The sequence below is a fragment of the Salvelinus fontinalis genome, chromosome 7 (genome assembly GCF_029448725.1).
Source record: "Salvelinus fontinalis isolate EN_2023a chromosome 7, ASM2944872v1, whole genome shotgun sequence".
Taxonomy (NCBI): domain Eukaryota; kingdom Metazoa; phylum Chordata; class Actinopteri; order Salmoniformes; family Salmonidae; genus Salvelinus; species Salvelinus fontinalis.
The window spans coordinates 15,003,651-15,030,468 of NC_074671.1; the positions used below are offsets into that span (position 1 = coordinate 15,003,651).

The 26,818-nt window shown below is 43.5% G+C and overlaps 3 protein-coding genes across 3 annotated transcripts in view; 2 read left to right on the forward strand and 1 right to left on the reverse strand.

Annotated features, from left to right (window-relative positions):
* Positions 1-2,178: 2,178 nt before the first annotated feature.
* LOC129859034 (lipocalin-like) lies at positions 2,179-6,061 on the forward strand. The gene is made up of 6 exons (XM_055928355.1): positions 2,179-2,338; positions 2,565-2,704; positions 2,907-2,986; positions 3,123-3,236; positions 5,623-5,724; positions 5,845-6,061. The coding sequence occupies exons 1-6, from the start codon at positions 2,249-2,251 to the stop codon at positions 5,862-5,864; spliced, it is 546 nt and encodes a 181-aa protein (XP_055784330.1). The 5' UTR covers positions 2,179-2,248; the 3' UTR covers positions 5,865-6,061.
* A 14,298-nt stretch (positions 6,062-20,359) lies between these two features.
* LOC129859037 (lipocalin-like) lies at positions 20,360-23,264 on the forward strand. Its single transcript, XM_055928357.1, has 6 exons — positions 20,360-20,494; positions 20,723-20,862; positions 21,177-21,256; positions 21,365-21,478; positions 22,834-22,935; positions 23,056-23,264. Exons 1-6 carry the CDS (start codon positions 20,405-20,407, stop codon positions 23,073-23,075), a joined length of 546 nt encoding a protein of 181 aa, XP_055784332.1. The 5' UTR covers positions 20,360-20,404; the 3' UTR covers positions 23,076-23,264.
* A 645-nt stretch (positions 23,265-23,909) lies between these two features.
* LOC129859035 (E3 ubiquitin-protein ligase TRIM35-like) overlaps positions 23,910-26,818 on the reverse strand; it is a 3,591-nt gene continuing 682 nt past the window's right edge. Inside the window, exons 2-6 of the mRNA XM_055928356.1 lie at positions 26,479-26,574; positions 25,919-26,149; positions 25,790-25,812; positions 25,348-25,466; positions 23,910-25,084 (exon numbers count right to left, since the gene is read on the reverse strand). Of these exons, the coding sequence (XP_055784331.1) occupies positions 24,540-25,084; positions 25,348-25,466; positions 25,790-25,812; positions 25,919-26,149; positions 26,479-26,574 (1,014 nt within the window). The 3' untranslated portion in view covers positions 23,910-24,539. The remainder of the gene's footprint in view (positions 25,085-25,347; positions 25,467-25,789; positions 25,813-25,918; positions 26,150-26,478; positions 26,575-26,818) is intronic.

The following is a 26,818-nucleotide window of genomic DNA, read 5'->3' on the forward strand; positions in this document are numbered from 1 at the left end:
GAAGGAGAGGAGAGAGAAGGAGGAGGAGAGGAGAGAGAAGGAGAGGAGAGAGAAGGAGGAGGAGAGGAGCGAAGAGGGGAGAGTGAAGGAGGGGAGAGTGAAGGAGAGGTGAGAGAAGGAGGAGGAGAGAGAAGGAGAGGAGCGAAGAGGGGAGAGAGAAGGAGAGGTGAGAGAAGGAGGAGGAGAGAGAAGGAGGAGGAGAGGAGCGAAGAGGGGAGAGAGAAGGAGAGGAGAGAGAAGGAGAGGAGAGAGAAGGAGGAGGGGAGAGAAGGAGAGGGGAGAGAAGGAGGAGGAGAGAGAAGGAGGAGAGAGAAGGAGGAGAGAGAAGGAGGAGAGAGAAGGAGGAGAGAGAAGGAGGAGAGGAGAGACAAATTTTACATGCTATAAGCTTCAGCACTTGGTGGTCCCGTTCTGTGAGCTTGTGTGGCCTACCACTTTGCGGCTCAGCAGTTGCTGCTCCTAAACATTTCCACTTCACAATAACAGCACTTATAGTTGAAGGGGCAGCTCTAGCAGGACTGACTTGTTGGAAAGGTGTCCTCCTATGACGGTGCCATGTTGAAAATCACTGAGCTTTACAGTAAGGCCATTTCACTGCTAATGTTTGTCTTTGGAGATTACATGTCTGTGTGCCTTGCGGGTGTGTCCAGTACGTCAATAGTATACAATTTCAAAACTTCGTCCAGACATTGGTAGCTATGAAACCTTATCAACGGCTGTGCATCGTGGAGCTAAAACCAGTCTACTTTAGAATGGATTCGCAACATATAGGCTACAACCATATGAATATAGACGATAGACTTCTTATACAGTAGGCTGAGTAGCGGTGACATGTAGAAGGATTCTCTGGGTTGTATTGGGATGCGCTGCAGAGCTGCATCTGTAGAGGGAGGAATGACAGAGATGCAGACCGGTGGGAAAGGCACCGGTCAGGCATCGAGGTAAAATGTATTTTATACTGAGGTAAAAGTAGTTTTATACGGAATATTCCGTGGATATTAATTTTTCTCTCATAACTAGCTATTGAACCAATCATGCCATGACTATGAAAATTGTATATTCTGAATCTGGGGGATGCAGAACGATCCACACCCTTTTTTGGTTGTTGATTTTGATCTTCTCCATCCACCCCTGATTAAGAATATACCATTTTCATAGCCATGGCACGCTTTGTTAAAGAGCTAATGACGATTGAAATACGAAATCTTTATTTTTTTTAATGTAGGCCTATATATAAAAAGGTGTGGATTGTAAAAATGTTTTTTTTATATCCACCGAATATCCCTTTTAAAATGTAATTTACATCTGTTTATTGGGCCTTCATGTAGTCAAATAACTTTCACCCCAAAAAATATAATGTAATGACCCTGGGTTTATAAGCGCCGATATTGACTTTGCGGGTGAAGCATTCTTTTGCGGCATAGTCGATAGCGCGCTGGACTTCGGGCTAGAAGACCTGCTCCCTGCTGTTTCATTACAATAACGTTTACTCCGTCTTGCAGGGTGTGTGGAAAGGTACTTGCATAACAAACACGCAGCCGAAATTCTATAGACTATAGAAACAGATTTGTATGAACATGTTCATTGCTTTCTCTCTAAGTTTATTTATTTCGTATAGTCAGTGTTTGTTTCTGTGTTCATTCTGAGCTTGTCTCATCTCTCCTTCCCAGCCAATATGTTGAGGAAGACTCAAAGGGAGACAGAGCCCGAGTTCTGACTGCTCAGCAGCATATTTTCTATGACATATTAAATTGGTTGAATATATTTGTGTGTGTGTGTGTGTGTGTGTGTTTTCCTATCAATTGTCTACAATGGAGAGGAGAGGAGCAGGAGAGAGAATGAGGAGGAGGAGAAAGAATGAGAGGAGAGAGAAGGCGGGGAGAGAGGAGAGGATAGTAGAGAGAAGGAGAGGAGAGAGAATGAGGAGGAGGAGAGGAGAGGATAGGAGAGAGAAGGAAAGGAACAAATCATTCTGCTTTCATTGTTGACTCCCCCCTAATCCCCCTTCTTGTGCAGTTGTATAAGGGGGAGATTTACATATCTTTGAGGGATGGAGAGAGGAGGGACTAACTGGAAGCAAGGGGGAGGAGAGGGGAGGAGAAGAGAAGAGGGGAGGAGAAGAGAAGAGGGGAGGAGAAGAGAAGAATGTTGGAGGATATAAGGACCCTCAGTCAGCTCCCACCTTACTCATTTTCCTCCTCACACACACCCCGGAGAGTCGAGCCGTCACACACACCGATCTGTAACCATGAGGCTGAGCATAATGGGAGTTCTGCTGTGCACTACGCTGGTAGCCTGCGTCGACGTCATGCCTCAGAAAGACTTCAACCTGGAGAAGGTGAGAGAGAAAGAGAGACTTAGAGAACTGATAAAACAAATGAGATAGGCCTCAACAACAAAAAGAGAGCAGGCAAAGAGTTGAGAGAAGAGATTCTGGGATTGAGGAGGGTCAGAGTAGAGAGAGGACAGTGGATCATCTGCCATGACTATTGAATCAATTTGCATTGTGAGAATGAATGAATAGTGGTTCTTCTTTTTCTTCTAACTATATTCTCTCTCCCCAGATGGCTGGTAAGTGGTGGGCCGTGGGCTTTGCCACCAACGCCAAGTGGTTTGTGAATCGTAAGGCTGGTATGAAGATGGGAACTTCCATGATGCTGCCCACTGCCGGAGGTGACCTGGACATCAGCAGCGCCATGCGCAAGTGAGTTTCTGTGTGTGTCCGTGTGTGTGTGTGTGTCTGTGTCTGTATGTCCGTCTGTGTCCGTGTGTGTGTCTGTATGTCCGTGTGTGTGTGTGTGTGTCCGCGTGTGTGTGTGTGTCCGCGTGTGTGTGTGTGTGTGTCCGTGTGTGTCCGTGTGTCCGTGTGTGTGTCCATTTCACTGATACTGATGCTCTTCTCTCAGCGCTGATGGCTCTTGCTGGAGGATGACTGAACTGGCCAAGAAGACTGATATACCAGGCCGCTTCACCTTCACCAGCCAGCGTGAGTTCACACACACGCACGCACGCACGCACACACACACACACACACACACACACACACACACACACACACACACACACACACACACACACACACACAGTCAACGTAACTACATATCTCTTTCTCCCTCTCTCAGGTTGGAACAATGAAAATGACATGCGTGTGGTAGCTGTCCAGTATGATGACTTTGCTCTGATCCACACCATCAAGACCAAACACGGAGTAACTGACGTGCTCAACAAACTCTTCAGTAAGTCTGTCTGGCTGTCTGCATGTCTGAAATTAATTCAGACCTTTAGATTCTCATGTTTTGTATAATTCTTCACAGTTTCACTTTGGTCTCTGGTTTTAGCATGGTCATGTTACAGGTGGGTTTGTGTTAACCTGGTTGTGTTCTGTTAACCTGGTTGTGTTGTGTTAACCTGGTAGTGTTGTGTTAACCTGATTGTATTGTGTTAACCTGGTAGTGTTCTGTTAACCTGGTTGTGTTCTGTTAACCTGGTAGTGTTCTGTTAACCTGGTAGTGTTCTGTTAACCTGGTAGTGTTCTGTTAACCTGGTAGTGTTCTGTTAACCTGGTAGTGTTCTGTTAACCTGGTTGTGTTCTGTTAACCTGGTTGTGTTAACCTGGTAGTGTTCTGTTAACCTGGTAGTGTTCTGTTAACCTGGTAGTGTTCTGTTAACCTGGTTGTGTTCTGTTAACCTGGGTGTGGTAATCTGGTTATGGTAACCAGGTAGTGTTGTGTTAACCTGATTGTGTTAACCTGGTTGTGTTGTATTAACCTGGTTGTGTTGTGTTATCCTGGTAGTGTTGTGACAAACTGCTTGTGTTAAACTGGTTTTGTTCTGTTGTTTTATCCTGGTTCTGTTAACCTGGTTGTGCTGTGTTAAGCTTGTAGTTTTGTGTTTACCTGGTTGTGTTGTGTTAACCTGTTTGTGTTAACATGGTTCTTTTGTGTTAACCTGGTAGTGTTGTGTTAATCTGGTTTTGTTGTGTTTACCTGGTTGTGTTGAACTGTTTTTGTTGTGTTAACCTGGTTGTGTTAACTTGGATCTGTTGTGTTAACCGGGTTTTGTTGTGTTTACCTGGTTGTGCTGTGTTAACCTGCTTGTGTTAAACTTTTTTGTTGTGTTAACCTAGTTGTGTTGTGTTAACCTGCTTGTGTTAACCTGGTTGTGTGTGTTAACCTGGCCGTGTTGTGTTAACCTGGTTGTGTGTGTTAGCCTGGTCGTGTTCTTTTAACCTGGTTGTGTGTGTTAACCTGGTCGTGTTGTGTTAACCTGATTGTATTAACCTGGTTGTGTTAACCTGGTTGTGTGTGTTAACCTGGTCGTGTTGTGTTAACCTGGTTGTGTGGGTTAACCTGGCTGTGTTAACCTGGTCGTGTTGTGTTAACTTGGTTGTGTGTGTTAGCCTGGTCGTGTTGTGTTAACCTGGTTGTGTGTGTTAACCTGGTTGTGTTGTGTTAACCTGGTCGTGTTGTGTTAACCTGGTCGTGTTGTTTTAACCTGGTCGTGTTGTGTTAACCTGGTCGTGTTGTGGTAACCTGGTTGTGTTAACCTGGTTGTGTGGGTTAACCTGGCTGTGTTAACCTGGTTGTGTGGGTTAACCTGGCTGTGTTAACCTGGTCGTATTAACCTGGTTGTGTGGGTTAACCTGGCTGTGTTAACCTGGTCGTGTTGTATTAACCTGGTTGTGTTAACCTGGTTATGTGTGTTAACCTGGTCGTGTTGTTTTAACCTGGTTGTGTTAACCTGGCTGTGTTAACCTGGTTGTGTGGGTTAACCTGGCTGTGTTAACCTGGTCGTGTTGTGTTAACCTGGTCGTGTTAACCTGGTTGTGTGGGTTAACCTGGCTGTGTTAACCTGGTTGTGTGGGTTAACCTGGCTGTGTTAACCTGGTTGTGTGGGTTAACCTGGCTGTGTTAACCTGGTCGTGTTGACCTGGTCGTGTTGTGTTAACCTGGTCGTGTTGTGTTAACCTGGTCGTGTTAACCTGGCTGTGTTAACCTGGTCGTGTTGACCTGGTCGTGTTGTGTTGACCTGGTCGTGTTGTGTTAACCTGGTCGTGTTGTGTTAACCTGGTCATGTTAACCTGGTTGTGTTAACCTGGTTGTGTTAACCTGGTTGTGTTAACCTGGTTGTGTGTGTTAACCTGGTCGTGTTGTTTTAACCTGGTCGTGTTGACCTGGTTGTGTGGGTTAACCTGGCTGTGTTAACCTGGTCGTGTTAACCTGGTCGTGTTAGCCTGGTTGTGTGGGTTGACCTGGCTGTGTTAACCTGGTCGTGTTAACCTGGTCGTGTTAGCCTGGTTGTGTGGGTTAACCTGGCTGTGTTAACCTGGTTGTGTGGGTTAACCTGGCTGTGTTAACCTGGTCGTGTTGACCTGGTCGTGTTGTGTTAACCTGGTCGTGTTGTGTTAACCTGGTTGTGTTAACCTGGCTGTGTTAACCTGGTCATGTTGTGTTAACCTGGTCGTGTTGTGTTAACCTGGTTGTGTTGTGTTAACCTGGTCGTGTTAACCTGGTCGTGTTAACCTGGCTGTGTTGTGTTAACCTGGTCGTGTTAACCTGGTCGTGTTAACCTGGTCGTGTCGTGTTAACCTGGTCGTGTTAACCTGGCTGTGTTAACCTGTAGGTCGCACTCCAGAGGTGAGCGCAGAGCTCCAGGAGAGGTTCATGCAGTTCTCTCTGGATACAGGAATCCTCTCTGGGAACATTGTTATCCTGCCCCAGAACGGTACGACAACACACACACATACACAGATGTACAATATTATTATGGCGATTAGATACATATGAATGTGCTTCACTGGTAGAAATCATCTCCTCTCTCTTTTCTCCCTCCTCTCTATTGCAGGTGAATGTGCCGAGGCGTAAATGTTCACTCATCCCATTCTCCCTCTGCCAGTCTTCCACTGGCATCTGTCTCCATTTCACATCCAAACTCTTTTCCTGGAAGAAGACTGAAGACTGCATATATTGAGGGATTTATACCACACATTTGAATTATTTTCAGCCAATTCAATACAATTCAATATGAACAAAATAATAAAAGATGATTTAAAAAAAACATATTTCTCAAGTTGATTACAGTCTTTTATAGTGGGAAAAACGGAAGTCATTTTTTTCATGGCTTATGGATTTAAAAATAACCATAGCTTCAGGTACATCCAAAAATAACGAAGTTAATGTGTTTACCTAACTAACTGCTTCCCATGCTTTGTCTTCCTTCTGCTTAGAGCAATTCATAACTGAGACAAGAAACACAAATAACATTCTACAGTATAAACTCTAAGTGGTCTGTTCCACCATTATAGACAGAGGCTCTAAGTGTTCTGTTCCACCCTTAGGCTCTAAGTGGTCTGTTCCACCCTTAGGCTCTAAGTGTTCTGTTCCACCATTATAGACAGAGGCTCTAAGTGTTCTGTTCCACCCTTAGGCTCTAAGTGGTCTGTTCCACTATTATAGACAGAGGCTCTAAGTGTTCTGTTCCACCATTATAGACAGAGGCTCTAAGTGTTCTGTTCCACCCTTAGGCTCTAAGTGGTCTGTTCCACTATTATAGACAGAGGCTCTAAGTGTTCTGTTCCACCATTATAGACAGAGGCTCTAAGTGTTCTGTTCCACCCTTAGGCTCTAAGTGGTCTGTTCCACTATTATAGACAGAGGCTCTAAGTGTTCTGTTCCCCCATCACAGATGCTCTAAGTGTTCTGTTTCTCCATTATAAACAGAGACTCTAAGTGTTGTGTTCCAGCCTTATAGATAGAGGCTCTAAGTGTTCCGTTCCACTGTTATGGACAGAGGCTCTTAGTGTTCTGTTCCACTGTTATAGACAGAGGCTCTTAGTGTTCTGTTCCACTGTTATAGACAGAGGCTCTAAGTGTTCGGTTCCACCTTTATGGATAGAGGCTCGAAGTGTTCTGTTCCAGCCTTATAAGCAGAGGCTCTAACTTTTCTGTCCCACCATTATAGACCGAGGCTCCAATTGTTCTGTTCCACGGTTATAGACAGAGGCTCTAAGTGTTCTGTTCCACCTTTATGGATAGAGGCTCTAAGTGTTCTGTTCCACATTATAGACAGAGGCTATAACTGTTCCTTTCCACCCTTATAGACAGAGGCTCTAACTTTTCTGTCCCACCCTTATAGACAGAGGCTCTAAGTGTTCTGTTCCACCTTTATGGATAGAGGCTCTAAGTGTTCTGTTCCACATTATAGACAGAGGCTATAACGGTTCCTTTCCACCCTTATAGACAGAGGCTCTAACTTTTCTGTCCCACCCTTATAGACAGAGGCTATAACTGTTCCTTTCCACCCTTATAGACAGAGGCTCTAATTGTTGTTTTCCACCGTTATAGACAGACTCTCTAAGTCACGTGTAAAAACTCATTCCATTGAGTGCCAAGTGTGTACGGTTTTCACCCCTCCCTTGTACTTGATTGATGAATTAAGATCGCTGATTAGTAAGGAACTCCCCTCACCTGGTTGTCTAGGTCAAAATGAAAGGAAAAGCCAGCAGACACTAGGCCCTCCATGGGAAGAGTTTGACACTCCTGCTCTAAGTGTTCTGTTTCACCGCTATAGACAGTCCTTCTCCATGTTAAAGTCATGTGAGGTGAATACAGAGGTGAATACAGGTTAGAATGCTGTACTACGGCCTCCTGAGTGGCGCAGCGGTCTAAGGCACTGCATCGCAGTCCTTGAGGCATCATTACAGACCCGGGTTCGATCCCAGGCTTTGTCACAGTCGACCATGCCGGGGAGACCCATGAGGCAGTGCACAATTGGACCAGTGTTATCCGGGTTTAGCCAGCCGCTATGTCCTTGTCCCATCGTGCTCTAGTGACTTTTTGTTGCGGACCAGGCACATGCACGCTGACTTCTGTCTCCAGTTGTACAGTGTTTCCTCTGACACATTGGTGTGTCAGGCTTCCGGGTTAAGCAAGCGGTGTGTCAAGAAGCAGTGCGGCTTGGCAGGGTTGTGTTTCGGAGGACATATGTCTCTCGACCGTCGCCTCTCCCGAGCCCGTATGGGAGTTGCAATGATGGGCCAAGAATGTAACTACAAATTGGGGAGAAAAGGGGGAGATAAAAAGTTTTTTTTTTAAACGATTTAAGAATGCTGTGCTACAGTATAGCTTTGCATTACCTAAACCCTCCCTTAACCCGGGTGACGCTGGGCCAATTGTGTGCCACATCATGGCCTATTTGGTTGTCATTTTCTCATGTTAAGCATAACAGTTCACCAATCTATACACGGTGCCGCCATGCGGCCGTTTTTAGACTGCTGGCTGGTGGACATAATGTGATTACTTGTACAGTACTTAATGTTCGGAATTCAAACATTTCAGATTGTAAAATATATTGTCGATGCAACAGTATACTAATCAGCTACCGAAATATTTTGTAAATAATATACAACTGTCTTGTATAGGTGTCAGTTTCTCCCTAGGAGAGGTGGGTGTGGAGTCAGGCGCAGGAGAGAGCGAATTGAAAGAAAGGGCATTTTATTTACAAGTCGAAAGAACAGGAACAGAACCACAACAGTAGCCACAAAACAACAGGAACGTAGTCCAGAAAAACACCTGTTCAACAGAACAAACCAAAACGCAACCCAAACAAAATGACAGCTACACGAACAATCCCGCACAAAACCAAGAGGGTAGGGCGAGATAAAATACCCCACTAATAACCTAAATTATACACAGGTAAACAGCAAGACAGACAAAACCAAACGAAAAAGAAAAGGGATCGTTGGCAGCTAGTATACCAGCGACGACGACCGCCGAGCGCCGCCCGAACAGGGAGAGGAGCCACCTTTGGTGGAAGTCATGACAATAGGCTTCCTTAAAATTAACAAATTACCTCAACTAACCTGTACCCCTACACATTGACTCAGTGCCGGTACCCCCTCTATATAGCCTCGTTATTGATATATAATTTTCTTGTGTTACTTTAAAAAAAAATGTTTTACTTTGTTTATTTTGTAATTTTTCTCTTAACTCTACTTCTTGAACTGCATTGTTGGTTAAGGGCTTGTAAGTCAGCATTTCACGGTAAGATCTACACCTTTTGTATTCGGCGCATGTGACAAATACAATTTGATTCGATTTGATTGAACCTGTAGGCCATGAGCCGTCCTTGCGCTCTTTACTAGCTTGAATAGAAAGTTGTTGTGCATAAAACCAGTTTATTACTGCCAAATAATACAGTCAGTCCACCTTCAAAACAAAAGCTTACTAGGGGTTGTTTCATTATGCAGTGCAGTCTCTTTAGCTATAGGCCTATAACTTATTTAGCCTTGGCCGAAATTCCTCCTCCACCAAACTTTACAGTTGGTACTCTGCATTCGGGCAAGTAGCATTCTCCTGGCATCCGCCAAACCCAGTTCCCACTACTCCCGAGTCCAATGGCATCGATCTTTACATCACTCCAGCCGATGCTTGGCATTGCGCATGGTCATCTTAGGCTTGTGTGCGGCTGCTCAGCCATAGAAACCCATTTCATGAAGCGCCCAACGAACAGTTCTTGTGCTGACGTTGCTTCCAGAGGCAATTTGGAACTCGGTAGTGAGCGGTCAAATCAAATCAAACGTTATGTCACAGTGAAATGCTTACTTACAAGCCCTTAACCGACAATGCAGTTTAAATAAAAAATAAGTAAATAATAAAATAGAAATAGATATATAAGAAATAATTAAGGAGCAACAATAAAATAACAATAGCGAGACTATATACAGGGGGATCCGGTACAGAGTCAATGTGCGGGGGCACCGGCGGTTAGTTGAGGTAATTGAGGTAATATGTACAGTTGAAGTCGGAAGTTTACATACACTTAGGTTGGAGTCATTAAAACTAGTTTTTCAACCACTCCTCAAATTTCTTGTTAACAAATTATAGTTTTGGCAAGTCGGTTAGGACATCTACTTTGTGCATGACACAAGTCAATGTTCCAACAATTGTTTACAGACCAATTATTTCACTTATAATTCACTATATCACAATTCCAGTGGGTTAGAAGTTTACATACACTAAGTTGACTGTGCTTTTAAACAGCTTGGAAAATTCCAGCAAATGGCTTTAGAAGCTTCTGATAGGCTAACTGACATCATTTGCGTCAATTGGAGGTGTACCTGTGGATGTATTTCAATGCCTACCTTCAAACTCGGTGCTCAGAAAAAAATGTAGACCCCCACAAGTCTGGTTCATCCTTGGAAGCAATATTCAAACGTCTGAAGGTACCACGTTCATCTGTACAAACAATAGTACGCAAGTATAAACACCATGGGACCACGCAGCAGTCATACCGTTCAGGAAGGAGACGCGTTCTGTCTCCTAGAGATGAACGTACATTGGTGCGAAAAGTGCAAATCAGTCCCAGAACAACAGCAAAGGACCTTGTGAAGATGCTGGAGGAAACAGGTACAAAGTATCTATATCCAAAGTAAAACGAGTCCTATATCGACATAACCTGAAAGGCCGCTCAGCAAGGAAGAAGCCACTGCTCCAAAACAGCCATAAAAAAGCCAGACTACGGTTTGCAACTGCACATGGGGACAAAGATCGTACTTTTTGGAGAAATGTCCTCTGGTCTGAGGAAACTAAAATAGAACTCTTTGGCCATAATGACCATCGTTATGTTTGGAGGAAAAAGGGGGAGGCTTGCAAGCCGAAGAACACCATCCCAACTGTGAAGCACGGAGGTGGCAGCATCATGTTGTGGGAGTGCTTTGCTGCAGGAGGGACTGGTGCACTTCACAAAATAGATGGCATCATGAGGGAGGAAAATGATGTGGATATATTGAGGCAACATCTCAAGACATCAGTCAGGAAGTTAAAGCTTGGTCGCAAATGGGTCTTCCAAATGGACAATAACCCCAAGCATACTTCCAAAGTTGTGGCGAAATGGCTTGAGGACAACAAAGTCAAGGTATTGGAGTGGCCATCACAAGCCTATAGAAAATTTGTGGGCAGAACTGAAAAAGCATGTGCGAGCAAGGAGGCCTACAAACCTGACTCAGTTACACCAGCTCTGTCAGGAGGAATGGGCCAGAATTCACCCAACTTATTGTGGGAAGCTTGTGGAAGGCTACCCGAAACGTTTGTCCAAAGTTAAACAATTTAAAGGCAATGCTACCAAATACTAATTGAGTGTATGTAAACTTCTGACCCACTGGGAATGTGATGAAATAAATAAAAGCTGAAATAAATAATTCTCTCTACTATTACTCTGACATTTCACATTCTTAAAAGGAAGTGGTGATCCGAACTGACCTAAAACAGGGAATCTTTATTCGGATTAATGTCAGGAATTGTGAAAAACTGAGTTTAAATGTATTTGGCTAAGGTGTATGTAAACTTCCGACTTCAACTGTACATGTAGGTAGATGTAAAGTGACTATGCATGGATAATAAACAGAGAGTAGCAGCAGCATAAAAATGGGGGTGGGGACAATGCAAATAGTCCGGGTAGCCATTTGATTAGCTGTTCAGGAGTCTTATGGCTTGGGGGTAGAAGCTGTTAAGAAGCCTTTTTGACATAGATTTGGCGCTCAGGTACCACTTGCCGTGCAGTTGCAGAGAGAACAGTCTATGACTAGGGTGACTGGAGTCCTTGGCAATTTTTTGGGCCTTCCTCTGACCGCCTGGTATAGAGGTCCTGGATGGCAGGAAGGTTGGCCCAGTGATGTACTGGGCCGTACACACTACCCATTGTAGTGCCTTGCGTACAGTTGCCATACCAGTCCACAATTTGTCTTGATCACGTTGAGGGAGAGGTTGTTATCCTGGCACCACACTGCCAGGTCTCTGACCTCCTCCCTATAGGCTGTCTTATCGTTGTCAGTGATCAGGCCTACCACTGTTGGGTCGTCTGCAAACTTAATGGTGGTGTTGGAGTCGTGCTTGGCCATGCAGTCACGGGTGAACAGGGAGTACAGGAGGGGACTGAGCACGCACCCCTGAGGGGCCCCTGTGTTGAGGATCAGAGTGGCAGATGTGTTGTTACCTACCCTTACCACCTGGGGGCGGCCCGTCAGGAAGTCCAGGATCCAGTTGCAGAGGGAGGTGTTTAGTCCCAGGTCCTTAGTTGAACGCTGAGCTGTAGTCAATGAATAGCATTCTCACATAGGTGTTCCTTTTGTCCAGGTGGGAAAGGGCAGTGTGGAGTGCAATAGAGATTGCATCATCTGTGGATCTGTGAGGGCGGTATACAAATTGGAGTGGGACTAGGGTTTCAGGGATTATGGTGTTGATATGAGCCATGACCAGCCTTTCAAAGCACTTCATGGCTACAGACGTGAGTGTTATGGGTCTGTAGTCATTTAGGCAGGTTACCTTGGTGTTCTTGGGAACAGGGACTATGATGGTCTGCTTTAATATGTTGGTATTACATACTCGGTCAGGGACAGGTTACAAATGTCAGTAAAGACACTTGCCAGATGGTCAGCGCATCCTCGGAGTACACATCCTGGTAATCTGTCTGGCGCCACGGCCTTGTGAATGTTGACCTGTTTAAAGGTCTTACTCACATCGGCGACGGAGAGCGCGATCACACTGTCGTCCAGAACAGCTGTTGCTCTCATGCATGCTTCAGTGTTGCTTGCCTCGAAGCGAGCATAGAAGTTATTTATCTAATCTGGTAGGCTCGTGTTAATGGACAGCTCGCAGCGGTGCTTCCCTTTGTAGTCCGCAATAGTTTGCAAGCCCTGCCACATCAGATGAGCGTTGGAGCCGGTGTAGTGCGATTCAATCTTAGTCCTGTGTTTACGCTTTGCCTGTTTGATGGTTCATTGGAGGGCATAGCGAGATTTCTTATAAGCGTCCGGGATAGAGTCCTGCTCCTTGAAAGCGGCAGCTCTACTCTTTAGCTTGCAACTGAGGACAGACAATTTGACATGCTATGCGCTTCAGCTCTCTGCGGTCCCATTCTGTTAGGTTGTGTGGCCTACCACTTTATAGCTGAGCAGTTGTTTTCCACTTCACAATAACAGCACTTACAGTTGAGCGGGACAGTTCTAGCTGGGCAGAAATTTGACAAACTGACTTGTTGGAAAGGTAGCATCCTATGACGGTGCCACGTTGAAAGTCACTGAGCTCTTCAGGAAAGTCATTCTACTGCCAATGTTTCTCTCTGGAGATTACATGTCTGTGTGCTCAATGTTATACACCTGTCAGCAACGGGTGTGGCTGAAATAGCGAATCCACTCATTTGAAGGGGTGTCCACATACTTTTGTATATATAGTGTATTTAGATGCTATTTATAAACGTTTTATAAAAATTACACATCAAATAGCCGAACAATGAGGAAAAAAGGAGTCGGTTTGAGTATCAATCCAGCCAGTATTGTTGAACTCAGCTGGTTTTATCTGGCTAATAGCCTAAATAAATGGGATGCATTATTCACTGTAAATTCAATTAAATCAAATCCAACTTAAGAGACTTCCCTGGTCTCCTGAAGTCCTCCTTTTATGTGTGCAAATGTTTTTACCATGGCCTGTAGGTCCAGGTTGCAGGCCCAACTGTTTTCTATCCTGAGTACTGCCAACCTAGACAATCTTTCCTGAGACATTGTGCATTCTAGTCCGATGTCCATTGCGCTGCACACAATTTAAATGTAGTCTTGAATGATGCATAACAAGATATACCACAAATAAGGGATTGTTGATATTTGCAACCACGCAACTTTGTCAGCTATGCACATGCTTTGTCAGCTATGCACATTTAAAGGCAATGTTTTCGTGTTGGCTGCATATGTCGGTTGAATCGAACATGACCTTTCTTTTAGATCCGGTTCACCAGAATTAAGTAAATCGCATACCGCTTTTTTGTTAAGACGTCAAGACCTGTTTTCTGCAGAAAACGATCATCTGTTTGCATCTGCCAATATATTGGCTGTATAGTATCCAGACGACCTGTCCCCAGAGCTTCCTATACAGTTCATCTCTTTCCGTAACTTGTTGAGGAGGCAATTAAGGCGAATGAGAGGCTCAATTAAAGATGTCGCAGAACTGTAGTATTTGAAGCCCTCCTTCCTTCTGCCCAGTTTCCCTGATGTTGCTACGGCAATCAAGCTGTTTTTACCATCCCTGTAACTGTCGCTTCATTTTCTTAACTAAAACTCATAAAGAACTATCTAAGAGGCATCAGGCTCTCGGTCTGATATTCGCTTTTGAACACCTGAATAAGCTCCACTCATTGCATTGGTGCCATCGTAGCCTTGACCATAGCATTTGTTCACGGATATCCCCTTATACGTTTAATCAAAAGTATGTAAAGTCCCGAGGCACTTTTTTCAGTCATGTTCCTGAAACAAACACTTTGTTTCCTACTACATCTGGAAATGTAAAATATTTATGAATGACTTTAGGGAGGTTTACTGTCAAAATGATTACTGAATTGATAAAATCACATCCATGACAGGCGCATGGGCCCCCAGAGCTCCTGGCCTCGCGCCTTGAGGGTGCTGCGGGTGTGTCCAGTACGTCAATGCACGTCATCAGTATACAATTTCAAAACTTCGTCCAGACATTGGTAGCTACAGGGGCGAAAATCTGAGATCAACCTTGGAGGGGACAATTACATTAAATTTTCTCAAGAGCAATTCCTGAGGGGGACACCAAAATTAGTGCTGTAACACATAGCATACGTTGTTAAATGTATATTGAGGAACCATAATTCCTACAACTGGATAATTGATAGGTACAGTAGTTAACTGAAGGGTTTTCCCAACTTGTTCAAATGTTTAAATCATTATAATTCTACTACTAATAATAGTTATAGCAGTGCTCCTTACCAGTCCAGTATGTATGCAGGTATTCGTACTTACAACCAGCAATATCAAGAAAGGTCAGTAGGTGACAATGGTACTGTACACTGTATGGGTGTAGTTTTCATAAATACAATGAACATGGTGTGATCACATCTAAAAGAATTTCCATTGAGAACCATCACAAAGTTGGTCTCCGTATTGAATTGACCTTTTAATTGGACTTTTTCTGATACATTTATATAGTCATTAAATATGTCCACCTGGCCTGAGTCTACAATATCTTTGCAAGAACAAAAAGCTTAAAATAAGTAGTTCTAAAAGCAAAATAACTACTTCAATGAAAAACCCAAATAAATCAAACAAAATATCCTTCAGTGTCTCAACTCAGCCAGTGTCTCAACTCAGCCAGTGTCTCAACTCAGCCAGTGTCTCAACTCAGTCAGTGTCTCAACTCAGTCAGTGTCTCAACTCAGTCAGTGTCTCAACTCAGTCAGTGTCTCAACTCAGTCAGTGTCTCAACTCAGTCAGTGTCTCAACTCTTCAAACAGCAGCTATGGACAAGTATGTCGCACAAAGTAGGCCATTTTAAATAAAATAACATGAAATAAATCATTTGTAAGTGTCCTGAAAACTACTAAACAAAAGAACAAATATCAATTAGACCAGGGGTTCTCAAACAGGGGTCCATGGACTAATTGCAAGGGGTCCGTGAAATAAAAAAGTGTAATGAATGTAGTCAGTACCACAAGGTTTCCAGTAAGTTTACATATAATATAGAGGGGGTGGAGGTCCCTGAGGACTGCTCAAAACCTTGCCTGCCTTGCCTCAAAATATACAGGGGTTCCAGTACCCCAAAAAGGTTGAGAACCACTGCTATACACACTACTGAACAAACAACACATCAGTTGGCACTTTCGCAATGCCCTCGCCTGTTGTCTCCGACACCCTGTATAGCCCAATAAACTCCTTGTGAGGGACATGGTCATGGTCAACATAACGCAGACAGACACTCTCCTGTTCAGCACCAGAGACATCTTGAGTACCATCAACAATTAATGAAAATTGTACAATCGGAAGAGACCTAATCTCAGCTGCAATGCCTCGAATGACTATTGGCCATGATGTTCAGAATTTCATTCTGTGCTTTGGGGCCTGTGTACATTGTGGTACGCTCTGTTAACCACTTCAGTAAAATGGGATCATCCTCTTCTGCCCTAAGTTTCAAAATCTGGTATAAATTCCCACTGTCATCCGTGTGGCCTCTAAAGGCTTGTCCCTGTCTTACTACATGCCGCACCGAACTAACAATTTTCATCAAGCAATGCCTTGCGTCATCCAGCTGTTTAACCCACGCGCTGGACATAACTGGACACTGATTGGATTTAGCTGGTGTGCTGTTACAATTACAAAGTGGCGGTGGGTTTGGCAATTTTGATGTGCTGTGAATTTTTCAATGCCTTTTCTCCAGTTCCTAAATCCTGCACTAATGAAGGCAGCATCAGCTCTTTGGCCAAAAGATGGCTGGCTTGAAAGCCCTTGGCTACAGTGAAAACACAACACTCCTTTTATTGATGGATTATAATGTAGCCAGGGGAAATCGCGAAACCATCTCTCTTGAAACGTCAACACTCTGTTGGCAAGAGTTTGCGGTTCTATAAATTGTGGGTGTGGCTGATATGGTTTTGTGCCATCACTGTGGTAACTGGACAATGCTGTGCCACTGTCCCCTATACTGGTGCTGCTGGCAACAAGGGTGACACTTGGTCCTGCCGTGGCTGTGACACTGTCCTCTGAAGTCTCTCTTCCTGGCTCTTTCCCTTTCACCCCCCTAACTGACTCAGCCGGTCTCCTAGAAAATAAATAAGGTGTTTGCCGTACTCCTAACTACCGGTACCCAAAACTACACAATTAATCACAACAGCAATACCGTTGCCGTAAACAAATCTTAGTTTAGTCACCAGTTTAAGTTGAGAGTGGGGGTATCCATGGCATTTTCCAATTATGTCCCTATTTTACAAGTCAAAAAAATTGAGAACCTTTCATAATGTTGCCAAACAAAGACTCAACAAACTTACCTGAGACTCCCTGTCTCTGCCAGTCTGTCCCCAGCTCTGCTGTCTGTGTGCCATCTGTTGCCTGCTCTGCCTAATGACATCATTGTGAAACATTTCCATTAGCATTTCACTTCTTTCTTATGAACATTTTATCAACTAGTCTTTGAGATATTAGGATACTAGAGTTCTTACTATGCGTTTTGGTGTACTGACAAATACTCTGATGTCCGTCTTCTTACTTTTTTCTGCCATTTTTCTACCTGGCTGGCCTAGCTGCACACACACACATTTACACAACACATGCTGCAACCTTTTGTAATTTAAATAGTTTGTTTCATATTGGCTGGCTTCCAACAATAGCTGAATTTGTAAAGCTAGCGAGCACCAATTCCGTTTCTGTGTGTTTGCTATAATCTTTGCTACCTGGTTAAATAAAGGTGAAATAAAATAAAATAAAAAAAGTTCACTAGCGACAATTTATCTTTTGCAACGAGACCATTATATATATTTAAGACAATGGTAGAAGAGAGTGTAGTTCTGTTCTGTTCAGTTTGGACTTCAGTTTATTGCTAACCTTATCACAGGGACGTCGAAGCACTACAGCTGCATGCTGATCTTGAAATAAACTGACGATAGCAAAGATTCCATCTTTGACGACGCCACATAAATGGAATAGGTACTAGCTAGCTTGATAGTTAATGTTTGCTTTAGTTTGCACGCTAGCTCTGCAAATTCCCCTAGTGTGTGAACCCTGCCAACATAAAAATAAATAAATAACATTGCTATGGACCTGCTATGGATTGACTGGATTAACCTCGCGTCAGTTACGTACATGTCCCTTTCGGACAGTAGATACGAACTCTCTATTACCTTGCCAGCTAAAGAACTGGCAGTGGATCAAACCATTGTGAGGCAAAGGGCGGGGGGGGTCGCAATCTTTTGAAATTTAAATGCGCTATTAAGTGTCTATAATCAGCACAAGTGCTTTCATTGCGTATTATTAATATTATTGAAATTACATAGTTATGTTTACAGTGATATATTGGGGGGGACAAATCATATTTTTCCCAAGATGGGGGGGTCGTGTCCCCCCCGTCCCCCCTGGGATTTCCGCCTATGGGTAGCTATGAAACCATATCAACGGGGTAAAATTAGTTTTATACGGAATATTCCGTGGATATTAATTTTTCTCTCATAACTAGCTATTGAACCAATCATGCCATGACTATGAAAATTGTATATTCTGAATCTGGGGGATGCAGAACGATCCACACCCTTTTTTGGTTGTTGATTTTGATCTTCTCCATCCACCCCTGATTAAGAATATACCATTTTCATAGCCATGGCACGCTTTGTTAAAGAGCTAATGACGATTGAAATACGAAATCTTTATTTTTTTTTATGTAGGCCTATATATAAAAAGGTGTGGATTAAAAAAATGAATAAAAAAATATCCACCGGATATCCAATATAAAATGTATTTTACATCTGTTTATGGCGCCTTCATGTAGTCAAATAACATTCCCCCCCCCCCCCAAAACATCATGTGTACTCCTTCTTGCAGGGTGTGTGGAAAGGTACTTGCGTAACAATCAGTTATATAAATTGCATAAACAAGTTTATCTAACTGTTACCTCATTTTAAACACGCAGCACAAATTCGATATGCTATAGAAACATATTTGCATGTATTGTTCATTGCTTTTTCTCCAAGTTTTTTTAGTTCGTATAGTCAGTGTTTGTTTCTGTGGTCGTTCTGAACTTGTTGCATCTCTTCTTCACAGCCAATATGTTGAGGAAGATTCAAAGGGCGACCGAGCCCGAGTTCTGTCTGCTCAGAAGCATATGACACATTAAAATGACAGAATGTATTTTGTGTGTTTTCCTATAAATTGTCTACCATGTCTCACTATGGTCACAACATTTCTACAACGCTCATCTCCCAGATGTAGTCTGGAGGGGTCAGTTTTTTATTATATTTTTTTATACAACTGTGATATGACTCTGCAAACCAGTAGCCCCGCTCTAAACATCCCAGAGTGTGTGTGTGTGTGTGTGTGTTTGTGTGTGTGTGTGTGTGTGTGTATGTGTGTGTATTATGTAACAGACTCCCTGCCTACAAGACTCTGCCTGTCTCTGTCAGAAAAAAGAGAGTTCAGGGAAGTTATGTATCCTCAAAGTTAAGTACCATTCAGAGTTATATGTCCTCCAGGAGTTATGTACCATTCAGAGTTATTTAACCTCCAGGAGTTATATACCATTCAGAGTTATATAACCTCCAGGTGTTATATACCATTCAGAGTTATATGTCCTCAAGGAGTTATGTACCATTCAGAGTTATATAACCTCCAGGAGTTATATACCATTCAGAGTTATATAACCTCCAGGAGTTATGTACCGTTCAGAGTTATAAAACCTCCAAGAGTTATGTACCATTCAGAGTTATATAACCTCCAGGAGTTATGTACCATTCAGAGTTATATAACCTCCAGGAGTTACATACCATTCAGAGTTATATAACCTCCAGGAGTTATGTACCGTTCAGAGTTATATGTCCTCAAGGAGTTATGTACCATTCAGAGTTATATGTCCTCCAGGAGTTACATACCATTCAGAGTTATATAACCTCCAGGAGTTATATACCATTCAGAGTTATATAACCTCCAGGAGTTATGTACCATTCAGAGTTATATGTCCTCCAGGAGTTATGTACCATTCAGAGTTATATAACCTCCAGGAGTTATGTACCATTCAGAGTTATATAACCTCCAGGAGTTATATACCATTCAGAGTTATATAACCTCCAGGAGTTATATACCATTCAGAGTTATATAACCTCCAGGAGTTATATACCATTCAGAGTTATATAACCTCCAGGAGTTATATACCATTCAGAGTTATATAACCTCCAGGAGAAAATGTAACCTTCAGACCTCATAGTAATGTATCCTTCAGGAGGAATTCACCCCAAACCCCAGCGTTACATGACCTATGTTAACCCATGTTCTGTCCTCCGCAGTGTTAAATGTCGTGACTGACAGAGGAATGTTACAACTCACATGTTGCAGCCCTAAAGGGTATGGGGTTAACATGAGGACTATGCTTTACCTCACTCTGAGGATACTGTGTGTATATGTGTTGGTGCATTCATGTGTGTGTGTGTGTGTGTGTGTGTGTGTGTGTGTGTGTGTGTGTCTTCATGCTTACATGTGGATTTCAGGGTGGAGGTTGTTCAGACCAGGAATCAGACTTGTCTAAATAGATAAGTCGTACCATTATTGGGGGAGAAGGAGGAGGAGAGGAGAGAGAAGGAGAGAGAAGGAGAGGAGAGGAGAGAAAAGGAGAGGAGAGAGAAGGAGAGGAGGAGAGATAAGGGAAGGAGAGGACAGCAGCAAATCATTCTGCTTACATTGTTGACTTCTCCCCCACCTCCTCGTGCAGTTGTGTAAGGGTGAGATTTACATCTTTGAGGGATGGAGAGGGGAGGAGTAGAATGTTGGAGGATATAAGGACACTCAGTCAGCTCCCACCTTACTCATTTTCCTCCTCACACACAACCCGGAGAGTCGAGCCGTCACACACACCGATCTGTAACCATGAGGCTGAGCATAATGGGAGTTCTGCTGTGCGCTACGCTGGTCGCCTGCGTCGACGTCATGCCTCAGAAAGACTTCAACCTGGAGAAGGTGAGAGAGAAAGAGAGACTTAGAGAACTGATAAAACAAATGAGATAGGCCTCAACAACAAAAAGAGAGCAGGCAAAGAGTTGAGAGAAGAGATTCTGGGGTTGAGGAGGGTCAGAGTAGAGAAAGGACAGTGGATCATCTGCCATGACTATTGAATCAATTTGCATTGTGAGAATGAATGAATAGTGGTTCTTCTTTTTCTTCTAACTATATACTCTGTCTCCCCAGATGGCTGGTAAGTGGTGGACCGTGGGCTTGGCCACTAACGCCAAGTGGTTTGTGAAACGTAAGGCTGGTATGAAGATGGGAACTTCCATGATGTTGCCCACTGCCGGAGGTGACCTGGACATCAGCAGCGCCAACCAGAAGTGAGTTTGTGTGTGTCTGTGTGTCTGTATGTCCGTCTGTGTCCGTGTGTGTGTGTGTGTCCGTGTCTGTGTCCGTGTGTGTCTGTATGTCCGTGTGTGTGTCCGTGTGTGTGTGTGTCCGTGTGTGTGTGTGTGTCCGTGTGTGTGCCTATGTCTGTATGTCTGTGTGTGTGTGTGTGTGTCTGTATGTCCGTCTGTGTCCGTGTGTGTGTCTGTATGTCTGTGTGTGTGTGTGTGTGTGTGTGTGTCCGTGTCTGTATGTCCGTGTGTGTGTGTGTGTGTCCATTTCACTCATACTGATGCTCTTCTCTCAGCGCTGATGGCTCTTGCTGGAGGATGACTGAACTGGCCAAGAAGACTGACATCCCAGGCCGCTTCACCTTCACCAGCCAGCGTGAGTTCACACACACACACACACACACACACACACACACACACACACACACACACACACACACACACACAGTCAACGTAACTACATATCTCTTTCTCCCTCTCTCAGGTTGGAACAATGAAAATGACATGCGTGTGGTAGCTGTCCAGTATGATGACTTTGCTCTGATCCACACCATCAAGACCAAACACGGAGTAACTGACGTGCTCAACAAACTCTTCAGTAAGTCTGTCTGGCTGTCTGCATGTCTGAAATTAATTCAGACCTTTAGATTCTCATGTTTTGTATAATTCTTCACAGTTTCACTTTGGTCTCTGGTTTTAGCATGGTCATGTTACCGGTGGGTTTGTGTTAACCTGGTTGTGTTCTGTTAACCTGGTTGTGTTAACCTGGTTGTGTTGTATTAACCTGGTTGTGTTCTGTTAACCTGTTTGTATTAACCTGGTTGTGTTAACCTGGTATTGTTTGTTAACCTGGTTGTGGTAATCTGGTTGTGTTAACCTGGTTGTGTTGTGTTAACCTGGTAGTGTTGTGTTAACCTGGTAGTTTTGTGTTAACTTGCTTGTGTTAACCTGGTTGTGTTAACCTGGTACTTTTGTGTTATCCTGGTAGTGTTGATGTTAACTTGGTTGTGTTAACTTGGTTATGTTGTGTTAACCTGTTTGTATTAACCTGGTTGTGTTGTGTTAACCTGGTAGTGTTGTGTTAACCTGGTAGTGTTGTGTTAACCTGGTTGTGTTCTGTTAACCTGTTTGTATTAACCTGGTTGTGTTCTTTTAACCTGGTTGTGTTGTGCTAACCTGGTTGTGTTGTGTTAACCTGGTATTGTTTGTTAACCTGGTTGTGGTAATCTGGTTGTGTTAACCTGGTAGTGTTGTGTTAACCTGGTAGTTTTGTGTTAACTTGCTTGTGTTAACCTGGCAGTTTTGTGTTAACTTGCTTGTGTTAACCTGGTTGTGTTAACCTGGTACTTTTGTGTTATCCTGGTAGTGTTGATGTTAACTTGGTTGTGTTAACTTGGTTCTGTTGTGTTAACCTGGTTGTGTTCTGTTAACCTGGTTGTGTTGTGCTAACCTGGTTGTGTTGTGTTAACCTGGTATTGTTTGTTAACCTGGTTCTGTTGTGTTAACCTGCTTATGTTAACCTGCTTGTGTTCAACTTTTTTGTTGTGTTAACCTGGTCGTGTTGTGTTAACCTGGTTGTGTTAACCTGGTCGTGTTAACCTGGCTGTGTTAACCTGGTTGTGTGGGTTAACCTGGCTGTGTTAACCTGGTCGTGTTGACCTGGTCGTGTTGTGTTAACCTGGTCGTGTTAACCTGGCTGTGTTAACCTGGTCGTGTTAACCTGGTCGTGTTAACCTGGTTGTGTTAACCTGGTTGTGTTAACCTGGTCGTGTTGTGTTAACCTGGTCGTGTTGTGTTAACCTGGTCGTGTTGTGTTAACCTGGTTGTGTTAACCTGGTCGTGTTGTGTTAACCTGGTCGTGTTGTATTAACCTGGTCGTGTTAACCTGGCTGTGTTAACCTGGTCGTGTTGTGTTAACCTGGCTGTGTTAACCTGGTCGTGTTGTGGTTGTAGGTCGCACTCCAGAGGTGAGCGCAGATCTCCAGGAGAGGTTCATGCAGTTCTCTCTGGATACAGGAATCCTCTCTGGGAACATTGTTATCCTGCCCCAGAACGGTACGACAACACACACACATACACAGATGTACAATATTATTATGGCGATTAGATACATATGAATGTGCTTCACTGGTAGAAATCATCTTCTCTCTCTTTTCTCCCTCCTCTCTATTGCAGGTGAATGTGCCGAGGCATAAATGTTCACTCATCCCATTCTCCCTCTGCCAGTCTTCCACTGGCATCTGTCTCCATTTCACATCCAAACTCTTTTCCTGGAAGAAGACTGAAGACTGCAAACCCCAGACACCCCCTCCCCCGGCAGAACAAACCCCAGACACCCCCTCCCCCGGCAGAACAAACCCCAGACACCCCCTCCCCCGGCAGAACAAACCCCAGACACCCCCTCCCCCGGCAGAACAAACCCCAGACACCCCCTCCCCCGGCAGAACAAACCCCTTCACCTTTAATCCCCACTATTCCTATAAATCACTGTACACTTCTGTACACAACCTTTTTTTACTGCAGATTTTACTTGTTGAAATAAATCGTCTTTAAAAACATACACATGATCCCTACTGTCATGTTGGTTGGTGTCTGGTGGTGTTGACCTGGTCGGGGTCTTCATATTTAGAGTGAAGTGTGAGAGGAAACAATGTAAGTAGAGGCAGCAATATCAAACACTTTTGGTGCTTTCAGGACAACTGTGAACTTAGAAAAAAACAAGGTCAAATCAGGATGTCAGTAATATTAAGGTCGTAAAGTCGGAGCTATAGAAAGAGGAATTCCGAGTTGGATGACCGTTCTAAATTATCTTTCAGTGGGAGCTCGTTTTTTTCCGAGTTCCCAGTTGTCCTGAACGCCACATAAGAGGGAAGGAGGTTGGCTTGAGTCATCATTAGAATGACAGGGTGAAGGTGTGTGATGGCTGGAGAGTGAGAGTAAATGTGGTGTACTCTGCCCTCTACTGGTAGAAGCAGAGAATGACATGAAGACAGAGCAATTATCAGCCTATTCCTTCAGTTACAAGAATATATACAGTATGTTTTTATTAAAATTCATTTGACAAAATATTAAAACTATATATTGAGTGATTTATATCACAAATTCGATTTATTTTCAGCCAATTCAAATCTATACAATTCAATATTAAAAACAAAATAAACACATAGTAAAAAGTATAACATTTTTCATGGATTTAAAGATAACCATAGCTTCAGGTACATCCAAAAATAACAAAGTTAATGTGTTTACCTAACTAACTGCTTCCCAGGCTTTGTCTTCCTTCTGCTTAGAGCAATTCATAACTGAGACAAGAAACACAAATAACATTCTACAGTATAAACTCTAAGTGTTCTGTTCCACCATTATAGACAGAGGCTCTAAGTGTTCTGTTCCCCCATCACAGATGCTCTAAGTGTTCTGTTTCTCCGTTATAGACAGAGGCTCTAAGTGTTCTGTTCCCCCATCACAGATGCTCTAAGTGTTCTGTTCCACCCTTAGAGTCTAAGTGTTCTTTTCCACCATTATAGACAGAGGCTCTAAGTGTTCTGTTCCACCATCACAGAGGCTCCAAGTGTTCTGTTTCACTATCACAGAGGCTCTAAGTGTTCTGTTCCACCATCACAGAGGCTCGAAGTGTTCTGTTCCACCATCACAGAGGCCTACCCTGATAATATGCTCATTGGCTGGAGGGCACATTCATTGAGAAGATACGGAAAGACTCTCTCAGTGAAAGTGTGTGTAATAGTGTATAAATGTGTGTTATTATCAGGGTCAGAGAATGACAGCGTTCCACTGTCCCAGTCCAGCTGCACTCTGATCCTCTGGGGTTTCTGTCTCAATCTGAGCTGGATGTCTGGCCGCGGTGGGGACTCTACTTTATATCTAATATCACCACCAACATCATAACCATAAGCATCACAGGGGCTTACACACCAAAGGCTTAAACACCAGAATCCACTTTCTACTTTTGCCTTCCTCTGGACAGACTCTGCTATCACACCCAGGGCTTTATTGAACCCTACCTCAACCTCCCAGCTGTGTGTCCCTGAGTTAAAGCCCTCAGAGCCCAATACCATTTTATAGTAATTAAACCTCTCTGGGTTGTCAGGAAGCTGCTGTCTCTCTTCGTTGTATATGGCACTGGTCAGGTCCTCAGACAGGGTGAGATTTGGGTTGGCAGTGTTGGGGTCCAGAATCACAGGATCTGAGGGAGATCAGAGATAGGGTATTATTTTTTGTTATTGTTTGATGATTGTTGTTTGTTGTTGTTGTTGATGATGAAGTGTGCTCTCTAATCCCCTGTGTGTGGACCTTTTAGCAAAACGGTATTTAGCATTTGTAATGTAATGTGAAGATAATGAGAGATGACAAACTGTTGTGCAGAAAAGGTTATTGTTTTGGCTAAGTAGGTAATAGTATGAGTTTAATCCGCAGTGTTCAGCGATCTTGAAGAACTGTCATGCTCACAGTATTTCACAATGCCCTGCATCGCCTCCCAGACTCTGAACTGCAGGTTTCCCAGGTGTTTGGCCACGTCTATCAGCGCTCCTGAGACCAGCTGTGGATCCGGCAGTGTACACTGGGCTCTGGAAGAACATTCAGGAGTCAGTGCAGCTGTTGCTGTAGGGTTGGTTTCAGAACCACAGAGAAGAACATTCAGGAGTCAGTGCAGCTGTTGCTGTAGGGTTGGTTTCAGAACCACAGAGAAGAACATTCAGGAGTCAGTGCAGCTGTTGCTGGAGGGTTGGTTTCAGAACCACAGAGAAGAACATTCAGGAGTCAGTGCAGCTGTTGCTGTAGGGTTGGGTTCAGAACCACAGAGAAGAACATTCAGGAGTCAGTGCAGCTGTTGCTGTAGGGTTGGTTTCAGAACCACAGAGAAGAGAGAGATAGGAGGCAGATCACTTACCTTACCACTGTGGCCTTATAGTTCTGAAAAAATAGAAGACAAGACTAAATTAAACAATCAATCAATATTTATCAATCAACCAATACACATACCAACACATCATGTCAACTTAGAGAGCGCAGTGCTGACCTGTAGGAATGAGATGTCTTCAGCTCTCAGCTCCTCCTCTAAGGCTCTGATTGTGTCTGAAAGTGATGATATCTCTCTGCTCATCTCCTCAATCTTCTCCTTCATCACCTGACTCTTCTGCTCCTCTTCCTCCCTCAGAACATCTATCCTCACCTCCTCTTCCTCTCGTAGAAACTGATGGAGCTTCTCAAATTCCTTTCTAATCCGTATCTCTGTGCTCTGGGCCTTGTTCTGGACACAGAGATAACCAAAGGCATTACATTATTTAAATGTTCCTTTCTAATCTGTATCTCTGTGCTCTGGGCCTTGTTCTGGAGACAGTGAGAGGAAAGGCATTACATTATTTAAATGTTCCTTTCTAATCTGTATCTCTGTGCTCTGGGCCTTGTTCTGGAGACAGTGAGAGGAAAGGCATTACATTATTTAAATGTTCCTTTCTAATCTGTATCTCTGTGCTCTGGGCCTTGTTCTGGAGACAGTGAGAGGAAAGGCAGTAAACTATCCGCATAAACACTGGATCATACATATTCTGCACAACGCTATTGAGTCATTGTCCTTACTTTAATATGCTTTGCTGTTTCATCACAGATATCTTTAACTTCATTAAAGAACTTCAGCTTCTTCTGTAAGGGCTTCAGGACAGTCTGGAGTTCCTCCTGGCATAAGCAGATGTTGAGTGAATATGAGAGAGAAATAGATGGAGGAGTCAAAGTGTATAAACAAAGGGGAATTTTTAGGAACATCCCATTCCATGTTAAAATGTGACGTGAATACAGGTTAGAATGCTGTGCTAATATAGTTCTTCATTATCACTTAATATGCAGACAATGGCCGCTGTTTAATAATGCTGTCTTTTTAGTTTTTCTGTGTGTTCCTATTACTATTTGTATTCTACTGTAC